The sequence below is a fragment of the Trematomus bernacchii genome, unplaced genomic scaffold, assembly GCF_902827165.1.
Source record: "Trematomus bernacchii unplaced genomic scaffold, fTreBer1.1, whole genome shotgun sequence".
Classification (NCBI taxonomy): domain Eukaryota; kingdom Metazoa; phylum Chordata; class Actinopteri; order Perciformes; family Nototheniidae; genus Trematomus; species Trematomus bernacchii.
Window position 1 is genome coordinate 1,156,698 of NW_022987582.1, and position 24,424 is coordinate 1,181,121.

At 42.9% G+C, this 24,424-nt stretch overlaps 1 protein-coding gene across 1 annotated transcript in view; it reads right to left on the reverse strand.

Annotated features, from left to right (window-relative positions):
- Positions 1 to 22,883, reverse strand: part of adamtsl4 (ADAMTS-like 4) — a 35,052-nt gene extending 12,169 nt beyond the window's left edge. The window contains 7 exon segments of the mRNA XM_034127645.1: positions 5,009 to 5,111; positions 15,106 to 15,336; positions 15,338 to 15,773; positions 17,276 to 17,517; positions 17,757 to 18,092; positions 21,010 to 21,073; positions 22,616 to 22,883. Coding sequence (XP_033983536.1) covers positions 5,009 to 5,111; positions 15,106 to 15,336; positions 15,338 to 15,773; positions 17,276 to 17,517; positions 17,757 to 18,092; positions 21,010 to 21,073; positions 22,616 to 22,638 — 1,435 coding nt within the window. The 5' untranslated portion in view covers positions 22,639 to 22,883.
- Between the last annotated feature and the right edge of the window lie 1,541 nt (positions 22,884 to 24,424).

The window sequence follows — 24,424 nt, forward strand, 5'->3', positions numbered from 1 at the left end:
TTATTTTTGATGCTTTCCAATTTTATGTGGACAGCACCAAACCACCACACATTTTCTTAAGTAGATTTACAAAATATATCTAGATCCGGGATGGACCATGTTGTGAGTCCTGACAAAAAACAGTTTGACAGATGTTTGTGCCTTTGAGAGTTAGACATCCTGATGCGTGGACATTAGGTAGTATATTTATCTCATTAAGTGGCTGGAAGTGGTCAGGAAGTCCTACACACGAAGCGATTGATGAAGGCTTGATGTACCAGTTACAAGATGTGCTTATAAATATAACCCTAAAATGTGGAAGTGGCCCTTTAAAAAAAGTAAACAAAGACTGCACGACACTTTAGAGTTTAGGGAGCAGTGACAGAAAAATATGGATTAAACGTCCCATGTCATGGCCATTTCTACTGATCATAATTCCATTGTTGAGGTATACTAGAATAGATTTATACTGTGCAATTTTCCAAAATCACATTGGTTTCTGTAAAGTATGTGTATTCACCGGTATTCACTCTCTGTCCTAAACGGCTTGTTGGAGCTCGCCCCCCCCCCCCCCCCCCCCCCCCCCCCCCCCCCCCTCCCTGTGAGCCCAGTGTGCTCTGATTGGTCACGCGACGTGAGAGGCTCGTTGCTGCTCGAGCAGCTGCTCGGAGCAGAGGAGCAGCGAGACAGGCTTCCGTGCCGGCGATACAGATACAGCTAGAACAAGCAAAACTCATCCTGAGCACACACAAACACTCACAGCCGAAGTAAAAACAATAAGTGTGGCTTGATATTGAGTAAGAAAAAGGTTTATAACGCTGTGAGCATGGGTCTGCGGAGAGCATTTCTCCGCGATCCCAACGTAGTGGCCCGAAAAACGTTTACCCATTTAAACAGTCGTGGTAGATACCTTGTTTGTTCATCGTCAAACATCATAAATACACAAACAACAATGAATACTTACAGGTTGTGTCCCCGAATCTCCCGCTGGTCCAAACAAAGTAGGAACAGCATCGTTCTTCCGTGCCCTACGCTGTACATATCCGGCATGAATCGCTGAAAGGTTTGGGAAGCTTTGTTTCGTGAAAGGCTGGCAGAGGGTGCGGCCATAGCTCTGGGTGTGGCTACTGGGTATCCCTACGTAGCGATACCCAGGAAGTAAACAATGGAAAATGAGAAATCTCCAACGAGGCCTTTTGGGGAGGTATTTTCTGTGTTAGAGTTTTACTCGCTACAGGGTGTACTTTGAGGGTTTTGACTCTGCACACCGTTTACATGCATAAAAACCTTCATAACACACAAGGGGACGGGTAATAACCGGAAAAGCATGACATGGGAGCTTTAAGTGAATTTGAGGGCCTATAAAACATCAGAAAGGAAATGCTTCATGAAAATTGTACAATATGTCATCAATATGTGGAAACTATTCAAAAAAAGTAGGGGTGTTATCTGCTTATCTTTATTATAGATATATATCTGATGATGACTCCAATGCTCAGCAGCATCCTGCAATCCTTTACTTGTCTTTTGCTTTTAATGTGTAAAGCACTTTGAATCGCCACGTGCTGAAAAGTGCTATATAAATAAAATTGCCTTGCCTTTACTCTGATTATAGTTGATTAGAAAAGGATCGTCTTTTTAAACAATGTTGAATACAAATGTATCCAATTTATTTAATAGATTTACACATGAATGTTGTTGCATATTACTACTGTTCAATAATGTGTGTGCCATATAAATGAGCCAAACCTTTTCAAACTAAAGCTACACACACACAGATATGTTGCTACTAGCTGCAGCAACAGACACACAGTACATGTCTATAAAGAAAAGGGTCAGTGTTCCCCCCCTCTCTCTCTCTCCACCTTTGTTCTTTCTTTCTGCCGTCAAAGTTATCATTGAGAGATTAGACTGGAGACAGTGACAGAAAAGAGGGGGAGACAAGTTGCCACTCATAGAGAGAGAGGTCTCTATGCTTCCTCCTCATCACACTCTTCATCTCCTCGTCTTCCTGCCCTGAAGTCATGTTCAAGTGCTCTCACCTTTAATGCTTCTGAAGCGCCTTCATCTTTCATTTATCTCTAGCTACTTCACCCTGCTTTTCTCTTCGCCTCGATCTCGGGCCTCTCTTTCTCTTCCACTGTCTCTCTCTCCCTCTCTGAGCTTAGTGTTCAGACAGTGGAATATATGTTCTCTAAATATACTTCCCCACTATCTCTCCGTCTAAACAAACTCCAACTGGGAGAGAGAAAGAGAGAGGCAGCGGGACAGGAAGAGGGGAGAATGGGGTGAGCAGAGAGGGGATGAGGCCAGAAAAAAAGGGAATATTCATGTAAAACAACACCTGCACGTGCAGCGCTTACAAATGGGAGGTACCACTATTCAGAGCCCAGCTTGTAAGGGGAAACATCACCACCAAAATGAATCCCATCTGTGGTTAATAACCAAAGGGGCAGCTTTACAGTTTAAGCTTCCACTTTCAACCGTAGGCCACAACACGTTTCATACATACATAACAGGGCCATCACCTTGGAGACAAGACACACCAAGTAGCAAGAGCTGACTTCACGGGTTAATATAAATACTTATGGGAAATGTATGCAGTGTTGTAGGAAGTCCTAAACAGATGAGTGCAACTGGAGCGAAATGACTAATACCCCACTGGATGTCGAAACACACACACACACACACTCCTCGCATCCTCCAGTGTGTTGATGGGAAGCTAGATATGAAGTTTTGGGTTGTAGCCAATGGGAGCAGACTGAAGTAAACAGTTGACTTAGCAGAGTGGAAAAGGATCATCTCCAGCGCGGATCGAGTGTGTTTGACCGAGCTGACGTCATGTGCAGCTGCATGCCATTAAAACACACAGTACTGTATCAAACCATCGGGGGCGTCACCACCAATTAATGTGAAATCTGCCATTTGGTGGCTCAAAAAAATCCTCAAAAATAATGGAACTATGTTGTTTTAGTGATGCTAGAACCATGATTTACCCATGTACAACATAAGAGGTTGTCTCTGTTTCTCTTCCCCTCCTCTCCCCTTCTCAGCAGATCTCAAGGACACGCTGGTTAAAAATAAGCCAGAGTGGAGCAGAGGGCAAGGACACACAGCAGATAGAGAGAATTTAGGAGCATGTCAATTCAGTATAAATACAGTAATCTTACTCTTTCCCCTCACAAACATGCAGAGAGAACAGAGGTGGGTGAAAGGGAAGCCCCATGTGTGTTTATGCAGACAGTTAGGCTCCAGCCATGACTATAGATAGTATAGATGTGCAGCACATGTTGTATAGATCTTCAAAGGTTGCTTCTCTGATGAAACCAAAATAAATCAGTACAGCCTTTAAGATAAACTGCATCTGTGTTGTCAGTGTTGACCTTTCACACAAGTAATGGGAAAAAGTGATGTCATCTATCCATTATCTATAAACGTAATCCTTTGCAGGGTCACAGGGGATTGCCAGCTCTTACTGAGTTAAAAGGGACAATAGGTCAATCAGGATCCTCACGATCATATAAACAGGCAGTTAACGATTTCAAATTCCCCTGCATGTACGGGTTGGCAATAAATACTGTTAGACAAATGTGTCTATCACATAGACTGTATATTAATGGACATAGTGTCCGTGACGTCACCCATAGTTTTCTGCAGAACTAATGTAAAGCCCAAAGTGGGCGGAGCCTAATTCAGGCTGCTAACGTGTAGTCCAAATATGGGAAAAGAGGCACAATTGTGGCGGGCCTGGCTGCTGAAACATGCCCCCCTGTTTCGAAGCTCCCACGCTAACTAGGGCTAACAAGCTAGGCTAAGATTTTATGTGATGCCTCTTATAAGTCTACAATTAAAGATATTGTAGCCAAATGTATCCAAAGCAAGCATTTGTGATACATGCCATGTGTTTTTAATTTATTTTTAATTTTTGACATACAGTAAGTGTTATTTATGTTTTAAGACAAAGAAACGTAAGTACTGTATGGGGTTGGCATTGCTGATCTAGTGTATCTGGCTCTACTCTCTCACAGTGTGTGTGCTGAGGAATTCACGCCAGCTGATACAGTAATCACAAGTGGATAATGGACAGACAGATACACAAACATTTTTCCACATACCATCTCAGATCCATTAAGCCATTCATTGACAGTGAGAGCACACTTGCCAATAAGCTCATTGTGTAAATACACAGAGACTTATACACATAAGTCAAGTCTAATGACAAATACTGTTGATAATATCCCACAGCTGTGTTTCTCTCTTCCCCTCCTACAATCTCTCACTCCCAAAACCCCCATGTAATATATTCTCTATCAACACCCTTCTCTCTCTAATACCTCAAATATCTGTTTAGTCTCTTTCTTTTCCTCAAGCATTGGAAAAGAAAGATAAATAGACACAATCACCACTGCGTTGAACTATTGTACACTTAACAAGAGAGTAAACAAACACAAGGATGCACTCATAACTTCATAAGAGTACAGAAAAACAAAGAAACACACACACAAGCCACGTTTTCTCACTTTGCTCGCAGCGGTCATGTGACAAAACACTTGCATCCCATCACCTCTCACCTCCCCTTCTCTGTCTTTCTCTTTCTTTCTTTATCTCACTCCGTAGGAATCTGTGTGCTTAGTCAGAGCGGGGAGGAGAAGCTTGGCAGGAGAGGATGGGACATGTTGGACAAATGAGAGGAAAAAGAGAGGAGGGAGAGTGTTTTTGTGCAGAGAATAAAGGCTGATCGAGTTCCAGTCATTCTCTTTTCCTCTTGACTCCCACTACCCTCAACGCTACATTTACTACAGGGCAATGAGAGGAGGGATTGTGGTGACTTGAGCATGCAGCAAAAGCCCTGCCAACACACATTAATACCAGAGCAACATTTAACTCACTTACTCACACATTTTACTGGCGCTTTTTCACCCCCCTTCCCTTCCCCTCCGCAAGCATTTAATTCTCACAATAAGCCTATTATCACAAAGCACTGTGCAGCTCAACCCTAAACGACCATGTGTGTTAACTCAGAGCTCACCCTCGGTGAAAGGTTCCCAGTTGTAGAGGCGACCCATGAACTCCTGGGTGTTAAAGGCTGCACACTGCTCTGCTCTGGAGCCCAAAGCACCTCCTCCACACACCTGGAGGACAGAAACACAGAGAGACAGACAGTTTACTATTGACCGAATACGTAATAACCCAGCTATTAAAACAGTTGTTTATCTCCCACTCCCGGGAGAAGTAAGGGTGGAGTGGACTGTTGTGAGGAAAGCCAACGAAAAAAAAAGTGAATAAAGTTAATTAGATTTGATAAAGATTAGCGCAATTTCAATACACTCAAACACACATACACACATGTAGTCTGTGCTGCTTTGGCAGGGATCAAGTGTATTAGAACCATATGGAAATAATAGATTTTTTTGGAAGTGGCTGCTCACATAAATCCACCACGGCCTGACCACAGAATGTGAGTGAGAGTGTGTGAGTGTGTGTGTGTGTGTGTGTGTGTGTGTGTGTGTGTGTGTGTGTGTGTGTGTGTACATATGTCGAGCTTGTGCTCATTCAAGCAGAATCCTTATGGAGCTGTACAGTGGAAGGAGTTTTAGCATACCTGCACTTAAAGGACAGCTGAAACATCAAGCAGACACGACTCTGCTGGTTTGTACTATACTGACTATAACTCACACAGCCCCAGTCCTGTGACACACACACACACACACACACACACACACACACACACACACACACACACACACACACACACACACACACACACACACACACACACACACACACACACACACACACACACACACACACACACACACATTGTTCCTTTAAAGCCACCTTAAATAGTTGGCATTACTCTCAGCTTCAGCTGTACTTTGTTTTTGTGATACCTAAAAAGTGCTAACAGCCAGGCTAGCTTTTCCCAATGCTAAGCTAACTGGCTGCTAGCAGACAAGTCAAATCAATCCAAATCAAGTCCCATTTATTCATAAAGCACTTTTGTAACTAACTCAATTCAACCAAAGTGCTCTGACCAGAGCAGCGAGGGAAGCAAAACATGACATTAAGGTTAATGCTTCAGTAAGTGAAACATGCGCCACATAAGGAGGAATTAAATGCTAGTGTAAACTACTTTGATGTTTTGAGGCATTGGAGAGGGCTGAGCTGATAGGGGGAGGGATGCTTTTCTATTGGTAGAATAGCAGGCAACACATAACCTTGAAAACAATCCTGAACTGTACTGGTGGCCAGTGGAGTGAGGCCACAAAAAGGGTTGTATGGTTCATCTTCTGGGTACCTGTCAGAAGCCTGGCTGAGGGCTCTGGACCTGTTGCTGTATGCAGAGAGTTTGAGTAGTCCAGGCGGAAGGATATAGAGGTGAATGAGAGAAACAGCTTGATACTGGCGAAAGTATGAACCTGGAATGGTCTGTTTGGACTTCTACATCAACCTGCTTGTCAAGCGCAAAGGTGAAATCCAATATCACACCAAGGTTTTTTAGCATGAGCTTTAGTAAGAATGGACAGGTTGCCAAGAGTGTTTGTTATCACTTGGATGGAGGAAATAGGATAACTTAGGCTTGCTTTCATTTAGAGGAAGTGTTATTCCATCCAACCATTTATATCCTCAAGGCAGCTCGTGAGACTGATGGGATTATACCGGTCAATTGGTTTCAGTGGGAAATAAAGCTGTGTCATCATCAGCATAACTGCTTTGCATTAGCTTCATATTTAACAGACAGATGTGGGAATACAAAATAAGCATGTCAACATGTTGCTGATTTTACTTTTGTGCTTTTATATAAGTAACATTATGAGTGTAGGTTCTTTATAATTATATCATGGTCATTTTCATTGTTGTGTTTTTTTCAGCATACTTCTTCCGCTGCTGCACACACACACACACTTGGCTTCATCAGGTATCATTGCTGTGGGAAGCCGCAACCATGCTGTCTGGTCGAAAAGCCGCTGAGGTTTACAGCCCTCTGATAGACATCTGGCTCGAACACACTCACACTCTCTGTTGCATGCCGCACATAAAGCTCTCAGATTTCCTTCCAACTTTAATCTCTGTCAGCTCTACAATCATCCTGTCTTCACTCCTCCCTTTCTTTGATTCGTTCCTCTTGTCTTTTGTGGATTTTTCTTCACTCACACAGCTGTCACAAACAGCTGGAACATTCATAGTCACAATGCAGGGACAAGAGCAAGGGAGTAGTCCAGTGTATACGTATACGTACACACACACACACACACACACACACACACACACACACACACACACACACACACACACACACACACACACACACACACACACACACACACACACATTTCCCATGTGAACCAGTCTCTGCGACAAAGTGTAACTAAAAGCTTAAAAGTGTCAGAGCATGCGGTCATTGACATTTGCTGAATTTCACACTTTAACTATGTGTGTGTGTGTGTGTGTTAAAAGGAATGTGTATCGCAGTCATGTCACAAGGCACTCATAAGGCACTCATAAGGATCATCCGTTGTTTCTTTTTTAGTAAAGTGTGAAACCAGCTCATGAAACTTTATTTGGTACGCTCCGCCGCAGTTTCACGCTGCTGAAAGAGACTTATATTTGTGTTATTCATGAACAATATAGTCTCTTATACAAAGGCGTGTGTTTTAGCAAAGTCCCCTGATTATACTGATTCGGTATGCCGGTGGGCGCTTGAGTGTCAGTGTACGTAGGTGACCTGATGTTTCCAAGTAACATTGTAAATCTGCCCAGATGTGTGTAGAATGCTATCTCTAATGGTTGTAAATATTTCTGCAGGACATAAACATGTTGGGCCTCTTATCTAACTAGATGTTCACCAGTATAAACAATGAGTGGACAACACGCACACACACACACACACACAGAGGGACTTTTGTGCCTGTGTGCAGCTATGGGATGTTGCAGTACAGTTAAAATAGAAAGAGCTTGCCGACAAGACACAAATAGGAATGTAAAATGAAAAGAGAGAATGCAAGTAAAAGTCAAGAGTGTGCATTCATGCGTTGGTGATTGTATGAGTGCTACAGGGCGAGTGGATTCTTCTCCCAAAAGAGAGTTTAGGGTGTGTAAAAACATCAGGAGGCTAATGGACTGAAAGGATGGAGGGGAGGTGAAGTGAGAGTAAAAACCTGTGTTTCATGGTTCTGCAGGAGAATTTGTGTGTTATTGTAAGGACTCGTATACTTTGGTGTTCTTTGTTTACTATGAGAGCAGGGTTAAGGGGTCTCCCCATAACCACCAAGGGGAGCGTGAACAGAAGTGGTAACAGGAGGGGTACTAGGGGGGAGAGAGACGTTTCTGAATGGGCCAAAGAGGGGAGAGAAAAGAAAGTGATGGCTTTCAAAGAAGTAAAATACTTAAAGGTGGTGTGTGGTGAGGGAGAGGCTGTGAGAATGCGTCTGGGCCTGTGGTTAATATCAAAACATTCAAACCACAAAAACACTTCGAACAGAGTCAAAACAATTCAACCATTAGAAAAAGTTTTTCAAATATTTGGTTACATGCCTCAAGTCAGTTTATTGAGCTGTTTATCAACTAAAGGCACTGTAAGTAAGCCTAGATGACACTGGAAGATTTCTAAGAATTTGAAAAATCCTTTTGGATTCAGTATGACAATATTTTTGGCCATAAGCCTTTATTCCTGTGCGAGTGTCTGTCACAAGAGATATAGACAGGAAATGAGGAAAGGGAGAACTAAAATCCCTGACTGAAATCTGAATCAGAGTTAACCACTGAGTCACCAGGACAGCAACGTTTTTAGTTTTTTAATCAATAAACCAACAATCTTGGTAATTGCTGAAATGCAGCACACAAAGCATAGAATATCCAAAACCTGTAAAGTGCCAGAAGCAGGACTCGCATGTCGGGTGATGTTTCTTACCTTTTCTGTTTTAGCTCCAGACATAAATTAGATTTTTTTGCTGCATTTTAATCTGGCTGTTAGAGTTAAGACAGAGTTCACTCTTGTTTCGGCATTGGTGAAGTATGACGAGAGCGAAAAGCATGAGTAGTCGGATAATCAGACAGGATGTAAATAAACCAAAAGCTTAGCCAGATTACACTAAACCACTTAAAGTGAGCGCAAAAAAATGTTGGTTATAATCCCTCATTGTAAAGGAAAACTGGCTAAAACTAGTAAACTAAGACCCAGTGATTTCCTTAACTGAAATTACTCACTCACAACTCTCTTTTTTTTAAAAATACAATCAAAGTAACTTAAAGTCACTGAGAGGCATCTTGATTTATAAGTTAACATGAAAGAAGCATGAAACGAAAAATAGAAAATCTGGCTGCTACTGTGTGACATAGTAAAAGAAGGATAGCAGCCGAGAACAGGTGAAGTGAAAGTGAATGCAGCTGAGAGACAGTCAGTGTTTTGGTACGGGAGCAGTGAAAGTTACAGATGTGTTTAACTACCAGGGTGGGGGCAGGAGGAAAACGTCTGTTGGCAATATAAGAGCACGTGAAGCAGAAGAGGGGGGTAGAGTGAAAGCTTTGTTCTGTGCACACACACACACACACAAATGCCACACACATACCGTATAAACACCTACAAGCCAATCCTGGGCACACATAGCACTCTTACGTGAAACCCAAACATCAAGCCAGGCAAGACTAATGGGTTTTCAGGCGAACCAGATTATGAGGAAGGCAGGAACCTTTCACCACATGTCCTTAGGGAAAGCCCAGGTGACACGTCGTCATTCTCCATGCAAGACTCTGCCTGCACAGCTGGCCATATATCGCCTCAGTACAGGGCCGTCCCTGGCCAACAAAAAATGCTCCATGTTTTTTAGGCTGTAAACTTTAACTGTTATGTAAGCCAACTAGACAGACAGTGTATCACTCTTCCTCCTGTACATTAGCAGATAAAAGGCATAAAATACTTGAATGAATGGTAAATAAAGAATGCTGGAAATAACTGCATCTCGGACTGAAACTGTCTTTTCGCCGACATCTCTTCACCTGCACTAGTGGCCGTATCAAAGCCGTGATTGGTCAGATGTCGATTCATTGCAACGGTGTCGGGTTACAGACGTGCTCCCCTTGTCACCGCTCACTCTCGCGTGTCAGCGGGGGGGGGGTGCGCGGAGAACTTCGCTGAGAACTGCGCACAAGCCGAGCTCATAAGCCGAGGCCCCCTGCGCAATGTGAGGCCCCATGCAGCCTGCATGATCGGCCTGTAGGGAGGGACGGCCCTGCCTCAGTACCACATACAGGTTAAGGCTGGCCGGTCATTCCTCAAGAATTACTGCGACTCTACACAGACAGAACAAGTGACCGCTGGCCCCTGCACACATAAATCAACACACTCCACACACCAAGACTAATCACTGTATGCATGCACACAAATCCATGACAAATGATCATATGTGTGTGTGTGTGTGTAAGTGTTTGTCCTCAGCGATTAACATTCTCCAGATAATCTTGTGACCAAGGCCATTTTTTCCGGCGCTTTGAGGGGCACCACCCAGCGCTCAGCCTTGACCCTGAGGGGGTAAAATCGTGAGTCCCCCGGAGGAAACACTGCTCATCCATCAACAGAGAAGGAGGCCCCGTGCTGCGCGGGACCAACGGCAAGAACAGTGGCTGTTATTCTCAGGAGAAATTTGAGTTTGAGCCTCAAAACAACTTACATGTTCTCGTCAAATATAAGAACAAGAGAAGAAAAGAAAAACTCAAGATAAACATCAAAACCACAAATTCAACAAATAAAACCAGAACTTTGCTCCAAAGCACTGAAAATGACAATCCTTCTGTGTTCCACTTTCCATGCAGCAAATCTACAAAGCCACATCTTATTAAACACACCATTTAGGTGATAACTCTTGATATAACACATATTTTCATAATAGCACATGGGCGTGAGAGAGAGCAGTAGAAAGTGTGGACAGCTTTGATCTTAGTTCCCAAGGTTGGTTTTTTATGAACAGTTTCCAAAGTTTGCACTCAACTATGTAAAAGAGCTTTTAGTGTAGACAGTAATGCTGCTTCCTCTGCCGGGAACCTTCAGAAATTGGATCTAAAATTGCACAAGTTGGACTGATTTCAAATAATTGCTGCAGGAACTGTGTGATCTGTCCTTTGTCTGCCGAATATTTGGTTGTTTCGTGTATAAAATTTGTTTTATGAGAAATATTATGATTCTGTAGCATATCTTGATTTGTATGCTGTCTACTGTTCTTCATCTTGTACTGAGTGTTAATGCTGATTATCTTGACCAGGACAAAAAAGAGGAACGTTTTTCAATATAAAAGAGTCTTTCATGGATAGATGAAAAGTTAGACATTCTTGGAAACTACACTTATCCCTTTCTTGTCTTCTCCTTATCTGATTTAAGGAATACAAGTAAGCTACTTTTTTCTTTGAAGAAAGATTACAGTTTTAAATGAAAGAGAGAATTAAGAAATGACAGATGGGGTGAGTGAGAGGAAAGGCAGAACTGGGGAAAAAAAACGAAACATGAAAGAAAGGGAAACTCTCGCACCCAGGAGCCGATATAAACAGAGTTTAACAAGCACAAGTACCTGTTTCTTGTACAGAAGCAGGTACTTGTGCTTGTTAAAGTAATGAAGCAAAAACAGAACAGAGCAGTCTAAATGAATCGAGGTGATTGAGTGTGTGTTTGTTTGTGTGTGTGCTTGGGTCCCGAAAACAAAAACATCTGGTGAGTGTTTGGCACTTCATGAAAACAACAGCAAGCGTGGCAGAATCTGCACCCAGTTATTAGAGCTGACGAGTGTTGCTCTGCTGAGAGTCATAATCATACATTTCCTGTGTAATACCGCCTGTTTAATGACAGACTGTGATTAGATCATCTGAATCTCGCTGCAGCCGCCCGAAACCACGGCAACACAAACTCAGTTATCAGCGAGCTAAATATATCAGAGTTTTGTGTGTGTTTCAAGTATTATGTGTTTTTTAAGGTACATTATTATGTCTACTAAATAGTGAAGGACAAGGAACAATAAAGTCAGATGTTATTCAACAATATGTGAACTTTATACCCTAAATGAATTTGAATATGTCTTAAAATAACAAATGATTATGGAGATCTTGCACTTACCAAATTGAGTTTCCCTGATGGAGACCGTGTCCTTTATGACAGATAGTATTTAAACTTTACAACAAGGCTTATAGAAGTGCTTTTTCAGCCTTGAGTAGCACACCTGCAGCAGCGTCCACCAGTGACTAAGTGCTAAAATTACCGGCTATGAAAATAATCAATTAATCAAAAATGAATGTAAATAGAATATGTTGGGTCTTTGGGCAACTAATCAGAAAAAACAACATATGTTTGGGCTCTTTTGTCAATACATTTTGACATTTTCTAGCTAATATTGTTCAAAAAACATCAGCCGATGATGAAAAATAATCATTAATTGCAGCTCTAGACTGTATGAAGCCTGTAACACTTGTCAAGGCAATCTTTGAAGGCGACTCATGTGAACAGATCAACATGTTGAAAAGACGCAGAGACCCCCCTCCCCTATTCCCATTGGAAATGACATCCTTGTGTTTACTGGAATCGATCTTATTATTCATGTGGTGAACGGCTACCTACATATTTCTTAAATCCACATGCTTCTGATCTCGCCTCATTTGCTGTCACCGAAGAACGCACTGTTAGTGATTTCTGGCAAATATTTACTCTGAGGAGTACAGGAAGAGGAGTCGAGGCAAGAGGGAATGCTTAAAGAATCAACCAAATCAAAAACTTAAGAAGGAAAGAAGAGGAGGATAAGTCTTTCTGTGACATATCTGTTATGAGCTGCTGTGTTTCTTCAGCCAGCTTCTTCTCATATTCCACCTTTTCACCCCTCTCCCTCTGACAGAATAACTTCTCCTCTTGTTACACTCTGCGCTCGCTCGCTCTCTCTCTCTCTCTCTCTCTCTCTCTCTCTCTCTCTCTCTCTCTCTCTCTCTCTCTCTCTCCTCCCACACACTCATCCTCACCAGCCTTCATCTCCATTTCTTCTTTGCCTCCTCACCTTTTCTCTCACCCTTAAGCTTGTCCTCTCACTACTGTGTGCAGATTTTCTAAAAACAGTACTCTCTTTCACTACTACTTAACTGCGTCACTTCCTTCACTCCAACACACACACAATCTTCCCCTTTTGCCCTCCTCGTTTCCTCTGTCCCTCTCTTGGTTCCCCTCTTGCTTCTATGCAACAGTAAAAACACACATACACACAGCCAATCGCACTTGTGGTGGGCCTCAGGCGCTGTGTGTTATGACAAACACACCTAATAGATAATAGGATGTGTCACACTCAGTCTGGCTCAATCTCACACACACACACACTCACACATATATACAGTACATACATGCCTGGACAAAGTCCCGCATTCATCAGCACTAAAACCTACATTTAAACAATGAAAAGGACATATACAAATGTGGAGCCTGCAGGAGCAAACAAGGCTAAAGCAGAGGCTAACGTTGGGTAAATATGTAATGAGTCAGGCTGAGCCGTCACAGGACTGCTATTAGCGGTGCTGGCACACGCAGGGCGAGTATAATGCCAGCTACTAAATCTCTTTTAACATGGAGACTATCACACAGAGCCCTGCAGAGACAAAGAGGAAGAGAAAAAGAGGGATGAAAGAGGGCAAGAAAGCCTGCCAAATTATCTAAAGAGAGGAAAGTCAAGAGGCCACCAGTGCCAACCTGGCCCCAAATTCAAGTGTCTACTTCCCATCCATGAGAGCCAGTTGTGGAAATAGCATGAGAGTAGGAAACGAGAGCGTAGTGCGACCGTGTGTGTGTGGTATTTAACTTCAATCTTATCATCTCCTCCTAAGCTGTCACTCAAGACAGACCTGCTATAAGTGGTCCATGGGAATCAAATGACTTGGTCAAATGTACCTCTGAGTATTTTTATCGAATATTAAAAATCGTCCCTCCATCACTCACAAGCGATATCTCACATGGTTTGTCGATTTTTATGAAACTCAAGGCGGAGTGATACTTTCTCACCGCTGAATTTTTAAGTAGCACTTTGGGAAGCCCAGAGATCTCTCACATTATTTAGTTTTCCTATTTTTACATAAGTCTTGGTATTGATACCTCTTTTTTCCCCCGCTCCTAATACCAAACAATACTTTTTTGATACCTTAAGTATGTTAACATAAACATGTTGAATGCAGGTGTACAATGATTTTGTCTTCATAATAAATTCAGTTCCAGTGTAAAGTTAGCTACATTTGTATTGAGCTGAAGCTGGCAACGAGCTGGCTATCAAACACAAACAGAAGGGATCAATGTAAGCTAGCCCATGAACATAAAAAGAATCAGATCCATGCAGACTCTAAGTGAATGAATAAAGGACATTCAATAGATCTCAAGGTCAAACGTGATCACTAAAAACTCTTTATCTATGATATTCACTCTCAATCTCATTTAATTGAGTGAAATCAAGCATGGCATTCCTGTCTCAGTGAAACTTGAGTAACTGCGAGGTCAACCTGCGTTTATCACCTGAGTGTTGACGATGAGTTGGCTCGTCTGACATGCCCGACCTGTCTGGGTTTCCAGCACGTACGCACACGTTTCTAATGATAATGCTCGCACTGAGAGGTATGGAGAAGGTCGCAACCCCAATCATCCCTGCAGGCCCGAGCCAAACAGGACATTACGATGATTTGCACTGACACACTTTTGCGCACACTAGGACGCAGATTTTGGCCCAAAGTTATACTCACACGCATGGGATATCAGTTGAAAAGACATGTGTATAGTTTCACAACGGAGGTGTGTAGCCTGGTAGTGACCCGGACTACACACACATGCCTTGGAGCAGTTGCAGTCAGTTTCCAACCGAATGCTCAAAGACAACCGGCTAGTGTTGGAGCTGGGGAATGATCTACCTATCAAATACACTCTGCTGACCTTCAACTCCTCGGTTACCGTCCGCCTAACTGCTCCCTTCAACACACGGCATGCATATAAATCACGCATGACTGCAGGATGAATAAAGTAGAGGGGATCAGGGGATACGCACTGAGGAGCTGCTATGAACGAGATTAATAAAAGGGCGTGAAATAAGTGAGATATCTGATTTCTGAGGTCAGGGGGCGGGGGGGAGATCTTACCTGGGAGAAGCACCTGCGGTACTCCTTCTCCGGTCCAGAGCACCTGTACACCTGAGCTCCTCTTCCTCCATCCCTGCCCGATTCCCCCCCCATGTGTGGGATGTGGGGGTGCTGCAGTGGGTAGATGTCGCCTGTGGGTGCGAAGCCTGGGTGGGGCTCCCTGTCTCTGTGAATGGAGCTGGAGCGATGGAGAGGGGGGGAAAAAGGTGGGGTGACGGCAGGGGAATTTGGGGCGGGAGAGAGGAGGGATGGGAGGAGGAGGAGCGGTGACAGAGTGCCAGTCAAAGCGGTGGCGATTGGGAAGCAGAGATGGTGATGAAGAGCGAGAGAAGGGGTGAGGGGGTGGGACTCTTGCCCTCCTGTGCTCTGTGTTGGTTTGTGGGGGTCTGTTAACGTGGCGGTGGGGTTGACCAATTGTTGTGGTCTTTGTGGGAAGTTCCTCAGCAGCAGCAAGCGCCTCCTGACGCCTAGCCGCCTGTCTATCTTCTCCATCACTCCCAGTCTCCTCTTCCTCTTTCTTGTTATTGTCTGCATCGTCTTCATTGAGTCCAGCTGTTTCAGTATCGGTGCCGTTAACAGTGTGGCGAGCCTGCCGGTTTTGGCGATGCAGAGGAAGAGAGAACGGGACCCTGCCGTACCCAAATTGACCTGGACGGATGGCGGAAGATCTGCGAGTCGAAAAGAATAACAAAAAAATGAAGAAGAAACAGGAAGTTTAAAGAGATGTACAGAAAGAACAGGAGGCAGTGGCAGAGATAGGGAAACTGGAAACCAGGATACATTACATTACATGTCACTTGTTAGACGCTTTTATCCAAAGCGACTTACATACTCAATACTGTGGACAATCCCCACAGGAGCAATTTGGGGTGAAGTGTCTTGCCCAGGGACACAACGACATGCTGACTGCAGTGGGGTTTGAACCTGTGACCCCCTGACCCGAACACCAACGCTCAACCCACTGCACCACACGCTAGGGCTGTGCAATTAATCGTATTTTAATCGCAATTACGATTTTGGCCTGCCACAATTACGAAAACAACATAATCGAAAAAAACAATTATTTTGCTTTGCTAGGTTGTGACACAGCACTGCAACATATTTGATCTAATTAATTTTTATTTATCATATTTATATATGTTTAGTAGCTTGTTGAAGTGCGCTCCAAAATATTTGATGATCTTGTTTATTGGTATTTATTATTTTGATATTATTTATTTAAATGTAAATATATATTTATCATTTATTTAATCATTTTTGTATTGGTTTTTCAGTTGAATTATACGTTCAGGGTAATCAACAGTTAAAAAGATACTGTTCAAATTATTATTTGTATTTGTTTTAAAGTTCAATAAATGGATGTTTTCAAAGTCAATGAATAATCGTATTTAATAATCGCGATATCAATTATTGACCAAAATAATCGTGATTATGATTTTTGCCATAATCGCACAGCCCTACCACACGCCCCCGGATACATTTGAGATACAGTTCATGTTAGCTGTACAACATCAGAAATCATGTCTGACATTAGCCAGCGGACAGAGCAACGCAGTGCCTGGTGGTATGACAGAACTAATGATGTAATAACACAGCAGATACCAGTTATGGGCATAACTCCAACTCCCACCACTCAAAAACAACTCTCTCTAATGCCTAAGCAATGCCATCACTTTAAGGCCCCAGAATGGATCCTGAGCATTTGCTTTAAATGGTCCTCTGAGGATTTTATTTATATCTGGAATATTATATTTTGGTGTTTGTTTATATGTCAACGATCTGTAACATTTTCCAGAGATTACAGGTTTTCAACAAGGTCATTGTTACTTTTATTGCCAGCAAGGCAAATCTCATTTCCTGTGTGCTGTAGTCAGTTTCCTGGAAAAGGCAAACTTAGCAAAGCATATGTGAAAGCTTCTGTTCACTGGAAAATGGATTGAATCAGCGTTTTTCTATTGTCCACTGACCATTAACCTTTAAACCTTAAAACGATACTAAACAAAGTATAAGAAAAGTTTGAAAATGATTCTTGAGGCCGACTGAAACTGGAGTTAAAACACTGGATATTGACATTTTCTCCCAGACATTTAATTATGATCACAATATATTAATATATATGTAAGACATTTTTAAAGTTGAACAATTATTATATCTGTGATCTCTCACTCACCTCCTTGAGGTTAAACCCTCCCGATTGGCAGAGACAGACCTTCTGCTCCCTACAGCCCTCGCTGCTCCGGGATTGGTCGGTCTCCTGATGGTGCGTGCTGGTTGGTTGTAGCCCTGTGATGGAGCGTGGTACGGCGATCGGTAAACTGACACATGGTCTTGATTGTTTGGGTTGAATTCCGGCTGGTAAAAAGGAGGGTTTGGATTTGCCTCTCCCAGTACAGGAGCTCCTCCTCCTCCTCCTTCTCTTCCTCCTTCTCTTCCTCCTAATCCTCCTTCTCTTCCTCCTCCTCCTCCTCCTAATCCTCCTAATCCTCCTTCTCTTCCTCCTCCTCCTCCTCCTAATCCTCCTTCTCTCCTCCTTCTCTTCCTCCTCCTCCTCCTCCTCCTCCTCCTCCTCCTAATCCTCCTTCTCTTCCTCCTCCTCCTCCTCCTAATCCTCCTCTTCCTCCTCCTCCTTCTCCTCCTCCTCCTCCTGCTCCGTTAGTATTCCGATACAGAGACAGTCCTGGGTTTTGATTGGTGGAGATCGACGGGGAGTGATAAGGCTGTCGTTGCCCGGGGTAATGAGGAGGGTAGTAGGGGCGCACAGGTGAGAGGACCGGACCCCCGAGGCCCCCGGGCAAATATCCTGCCCAGTTAGGTGGAGAGTGGGAGAGGGGAGGGGTGTGTTGAGGTGGAGGAGGTAAACACGTTCTGCTCCTCTGGGAGACGCCCACCCCGCAGGTCTGAGAGCAGCCAGACCACTCCTCCCAGTCAGACCACACCCCCTCCACAGGCTCCGCCTCAAACACCTGTCGAGACCGTCTGCCAGCCACCTGAGAAACACACACACACACACAAACACACACACACACACACACACACACACACACACACACACACACAGACACACACACACACACACACACACACACACACACACAATTTATTATTCAGACATTTCTTCTTTATTCAAAGGTTAATTATTATCAGTGTCTTGCTTTGTTCAAACAAAAGTACAAACCGACATTAATTCAGATACTGAATAAATCATATGTTATAGAAAAATATCTTATTAAGAAGTAGGAAAATAGAAAATATGTAGCTATTTGCTTGCAAATGACTGAAATACAAATTTGGTTTGGTGATGTCACTTGACCAATGACCAAAGGTTCACTGTTATATAAACATCTCTGCTGAATTGAGTAAAAAACATTATCTGTACTCAGTCGTACGTTTGTACCCTTTAAAAATGTTAGGGCTGAATGAACACATAAGCCAGCCAAAATAAGGCTGGCTCAAAAGTAATTTAATTGAAAGTGCTCCACAACTGACTGTAACTAAACTCTTCTGTAAAAATGTTAAACTGCAAGCCTTGGCAATATTTTAAAGAAGTACTTAACGTTGCCATTGCAAAATCTAAAATGTCTGGAGAGACTTATTTCTTCACAGGAACTACTATAAGTCCGCTGATGAGCTGAGTCTCGTGAGTTTCCTTCCTCTGAGGCCAAAATATAAATCCTCAGCCTCAGTCACCTGCCAGCAGCTTATACATTTATTGGAGCTGGTGTCATATGCATGCACTGTAGAAACGACAAAAACGGCGCTGATGTGCTTATTCATGTATTTGTATTTATATGTATCATATGTGTGAGTGCATTTACAAGGGTGCCAGGGCAGGCTTTGATCTCTCGCCCTGTGACGGGGATAAATGTTTCTGCTCTCATTTCATAACTGAATCACTGGCCTGGCAAACGTGAGAGCTGAACAAAAGTTTCCATTCAGAAAGAAACCAAAACACAAATCTGCCCTCCACTTCTCCCTCCTCTCTCTCTTTAAGTGTGTACATATTTGTGTACAAGGGCAGGAATATGCAAGTAAACATACTGTACAAACTGTTTGTGGAGAGAGGGGGCAGGTGTAGGTACACCAATATTGTTTTATCCAGATTAAAAGATCTGATGTAAACTGGCAGGAGTGTGGGAGAAAAAGGAAAGAGAAAGGGGTGATAGAGATGAGGGGGGGGGTGACGCAGACAGGCCTAATGACTCTGTGTATGTGTGTCTCAATGGTGTGTGTGTGTTTCTGGGGAGGAGGTGTGGTTTGTTGTAATGAGTGACATCAAACACACAGCTGCCACATAACTGGGGCCATTAATGAGCTCCGTGCAGTGACCCTGCAGCAGCCGCCGCTGACCTCTGCAGCTACTGGTTCAACTCCTGGTTCAACTCCTGTCACACTGTACCGCCTGCAGACAGCAGAGGGGCTGTGATTCTGCCCCCTCTGTTATTACATGTTTTAAAATAAATATTGTACTACTGTGGGCTCTCTCCAGCAGTGGGCCCCTTTATATGGTCTGTTTTAAATTCTGTCATAAGCCAATACTTACATGTCCATATGTACAATAAGCTCTTTTTTATGATGTCAACATTCCTTCACACCAAACTGGCAGTGAAGGAGCATTTGACTTGTTTCCAATGGAAGACAAATCCACTCTTTTTTTCTGTATTAGGAAGAACTTTATTGTCAGATTGTTTTGGCTGCAACAGGGTCAACCGTTACTATCAGTGCAGCAACAGCATTTTCTCCACTTGGGGGCAGCTCAAACTAATTGTTAGCTATATTAATATATCATCACCTTATCATGAGTTTTTCTTTCACAAACCTCAGTTTTTTGTATCTACACATCCCGACAGCCAAGCACCAACACTATCATTCATTTGGAGTAACGATTATGGACACTTAGTTCATGTCAGTCTGTTATTCACTCTCTTTTAGCTCTGTTTTGGTCTCCACCAACTCCTGAGGGGAATATCCGGAGCTGCTAAATGCTCCACTTTTTCATAAGTTACTCACAAACTGTGTCTGCTGTTTTGTGCTGGGCGTAAAGAGAACTGAGTTTTTTCGATCAGCCCGCCGCGGCCTAACACAGCGCTGTTAGTGAACCACACAGTAAAGCTGTGGTCAGACAGCTAAACAATATGAAACACTATAAAGCTCAGTCAAATCTGAAAGAGTTGAGGATTCAGATGATAATTACAAACTACTAGAAACTTATTTCACATGTTTTTAAATGGCCAATATTAATTAAAAAAACAATACACTCAATAAACTATTTAACAACTTAAACAGATTATCAGAAAAATGCTTCAAGCTTGTTTACTCGTGAAAAGATCTATGACCAAAATTCCAAAGTTCAGAAACTGATATGTTGATTCATTTGTCTGAGTCAAATCAAGAGGTTTTCTTCTAAAGTTGTTTTCTCTCTCAGCTGTGAAGGGATGCTGACACAAAGGGGGAATTTAAAACTTAACACCTGCCAACTTGATCGACTAACTGATAAAGCCTTAGGTTAGCTTCGGCTGGACTTTGGCTTTTTTGCAAGAAACAAGACTATGGATTGTCTCTTCAATTTATCTAAGAGAAAGAGAGCAGCAAATTGTTAAAGCTCATCAGTGGTCTCCAGCCTATCTTGCCTGTATCACCCCTATCTCTCTCCCCCATTTCCAGTCTGCCTCTTTACTATTCAATATATTAAAACGGACCAAAAAAACACCAATAAGAAGATGATCGCTTTGCGGCAAGTTTCAGCATTTGCAGCGTCCTATAACACTCTCAAAGAACATATGGACCAATCAGGATTTATGTCATGACAAATGGTGAATTTTTGCTTTGATTGTCCCCCCCCCCCCCCCCCCCCCTATGATGAGGCTGTTGTCAGTAGATCTTACTTTAATTGAGCTAATGACTCACCTTTCTCTTGGCAGCCTTGGTCACGGAGGTCGTGACCACCACAAAGCCCCACAGCACATAGAGCCTGCAGGGATGAAAGATGGAGGGTAAAAAAGGTGACAAATGTACAGGATGTCAAACACCATAGGTTGAATAGGTTCTTTATATAGAAGACATAATTGTTCCATGACCTAAATGTCAAGTTGGTATATGCTGTGCGACCTCATAGAGACTTTCATTGTTCTCTGTCCAATGGTCATCAACTTCTTGCACATTTACTCCAAATGTACATTCAGTTTAAAATCAGAAACCTGTTGACTGAACACCCTATCATATGTTCCAGTGACCTAACTGCACTTAAGCAACCAATTATGCCACTTTCTTTCCCACTACAGGTGGCTTGAGGCCTGGCGGGGGTGAACAAAAGTTTATTTTTTCCTTCAGTGTTCACAAGCAAACATCTCAATCAATCTGGGGAAGCCTGTGAGGCGCTAACAAACTAATGGGTTTCCCCACACACACACACACACACACACACACACACACACACACACACACACACACACACACACACACACACACACACACACACACACACACACACACACACACACACACACACTTAATGAGTCACAACGTCCAAAATCATCTTAAACTGTGAGGTACTTTTTATTTGATGTTCAAAGTATGTGGTTTATGGTGTGTGGTGATGTGAAATGTCTCCTTTAATTTTGAGTTAGTGGCCTTAACCTGGAAATAAACTACTTTGCATGACCAAATGTTGCAGTGCGTGTCCTCCTAACATTGATTCTTTAAAGCCTTTCCTTATTTTAAGTTGACATATTTCAGATACATTCCAGTTTTAAAGACATTTAGTGTCTGTTCATACTTGTGGTTTATCACAACAGTCTCCATAAAACACCAGAGACAAGTGCACTGGAAACAAGTGTAATACCATCTATTCATTTGCCAAGAAAGCAGCCTGAACATGATAGCCTACTAATCGCCTCGCTAAGATGGACAATTCAGCGCTCACCACGAGAACCAAACCATCACCACAATCACCAGTCCGCAGGCCACATGTAGGCAGAATTGGTCCCTTCTTCCCAGTGTGGTGCACCGCCGTGGTCTCTGGAAACTTCTCCTACCCCAGACTGCATAACTACCCCAAAAAGCACAGACAAAGGTCCAGCACAGTCCGGCACAACAGAGCCGCTCAGGCCGAAGTAACGACCCCCTACCCGGGTCCACGTTTCCCTGGCCGCTACAGTGGCACATTGTAGAATAAACTCAGAGTCGCGGGGACAAGGGGAAAGAGAGAGGGAGAAATAGATATGCATCAACGGGAAAAGCTCACATAAAATCCGCCCTGAGGAGAAATAATCTAACTTTAACCCAGCCTTCGGGTAAATTCCTGTAAGCACATCGCCCAGTGCGCAACAAGAGGTCGCGCGTAAAAGCCAAAACCTCGCAACAAAACATACTTGGTAAAACATTTAAAAAAAAAAACGTATTCAAAGTTATTCCTCTCAACGCGCTCAAATGAGGATGCAAACCCCAGCATGTGGAGTTGTGTACAAGCGGACTGAGACGCAGCAGGTTGCATCTGTAAAAGTCAAAGTTTTACCTGAATAGTAAACCGAGCCGCATGCTCCTCCAAGAGTCTCCTACAGAAGTCCTCACTCCGCGACTAATCACCGCAATAGAATATCAGTCCAGGTTTAGTGATCGGTTTATGGTCCGTGTCGGTCCGAGCAGTCCTGAAAGAAATGTGATGAAGTCCTGCGAGGGCTTCTTCAGCTTCTCTCTCTCTCTCTGTCCCCTTCCTCCTGTCACAGTCACTCCCCGTGATTTTAGGAGTGGGAAGGGTTCCGTGTTTTTTTTTTTCTCTCTTTCAGTCCGTTCACTCGACAACTTTTTTTGAGTCCTTATTATAAACTGGTGTGACGCCTGGCAGCCAGGGGGCCAGGGGGGAGAGAGAGGGGGGGAGACAGGAGACACAAAATGGACAGATTACACAACTCTCTGTCTCTCTTTCACTCACATAGACCATACTCCCACTGCCCCTCTCTCTCTCACACGTAAACACACACACCTCTATGGTCCCTGACTAAGCTATAATAACTCTCAGAGCCGCTTTCTTAGTTGCACAATCCAGCCTAAGAATGCTACATTGTACTGGGTCACACTGATCAGTAGAAATGATCTACTCATTGTCGGAACAGCCCTGAGCTGGCAGCATCTGCAGCATGGAAGTACAAAGCTTTACGGGCTTATCATTGTGCCAAAACAAACACTAATTGTTCTGTAACAAAGTGGAAAATGAATGTTGAAAGTTGAAAAGTTTTTTTTTTTTTTATATATTCTGCATGAATGAAATATGGCTGTTGACTCACTGGCAGCATGTAGTTGCTGTGCAAAAGATATTTTTAATGATATAAACATGGCTGTGTTTTCTCATAACTGTTTAATCACATAAGTGCACAAAAACAGACATGCTCCGTCAGATAAGTGCACCCGAGAGACAAGCCACTTCTGAGCAGGAATGATGACTCTGTGTGTGTCTGTGTCTGTGTGTGTTTGTGCGTGTGTGTGGGCTGTGAACTCTTCTTGGATGCGGTCTAAAGCAGATGTGAAAACGGTCTGACTGTTTACAAAATATTTATTTGGTTGCAATCCACCAACCTTTCCAGCCAGTCAGGATCGTTTTCTAAAAAAGAACATGTTGACCAATCACATTGGTCAACACCACAGGGGACAGTGGGGGGTAAAGAAGAGTGACACAGAGGTGGAGCGGAAAAAAAGCAGGGTTCTCCACGGGATAAAGAGCTTAACTAATTTGTAAAGAGCCTGATAATTGTTTATCTTGAGAGACTTCTGGTGTAATGTTGTTGCAACATTGTTGCACAAAGATGTACAAATAAGGGCTGGTAGTGATGTATATGGAGGTTGGCAGATTGAAATGCAGTTTATTCAAGAGTAAAAGGACTTTGTGAGCTGTGTTAGTGTAGGGAAGTGGAATGGTGATAGGAATGTCAAAAAAATGTGTTAAGTGTTCATTTTGATTTGCCAACTTTGTCTCAAACCTGTAGAAGGAAGTCAACAGGAACTATTTTGTGTTTCTTTTGCTTTCTTTAGTTGTTATAATCTTAAATATTTTGAACATGTGATTATAAATCTCTATAATTTGTTGTGAAAATAGTTTAAATGCATGTGCTTCTTTCTGGATCTGGTTTATTTTAATCAGCAATGGCTTTTACGGCTGTGATGCTTGTGCACAGTTGTATGCATGACAAATAATAAATGCAGAAAAAAACGAGAGATTAGCATTGAGATGATCAGTGAAGACAACAGAGGATGAAGGAAGAAGGGAATTTACAGTAAGAAGTCCATGAGAGAATAAGAGTCAGATGATATATGGGTTGCTGCGGGAAAA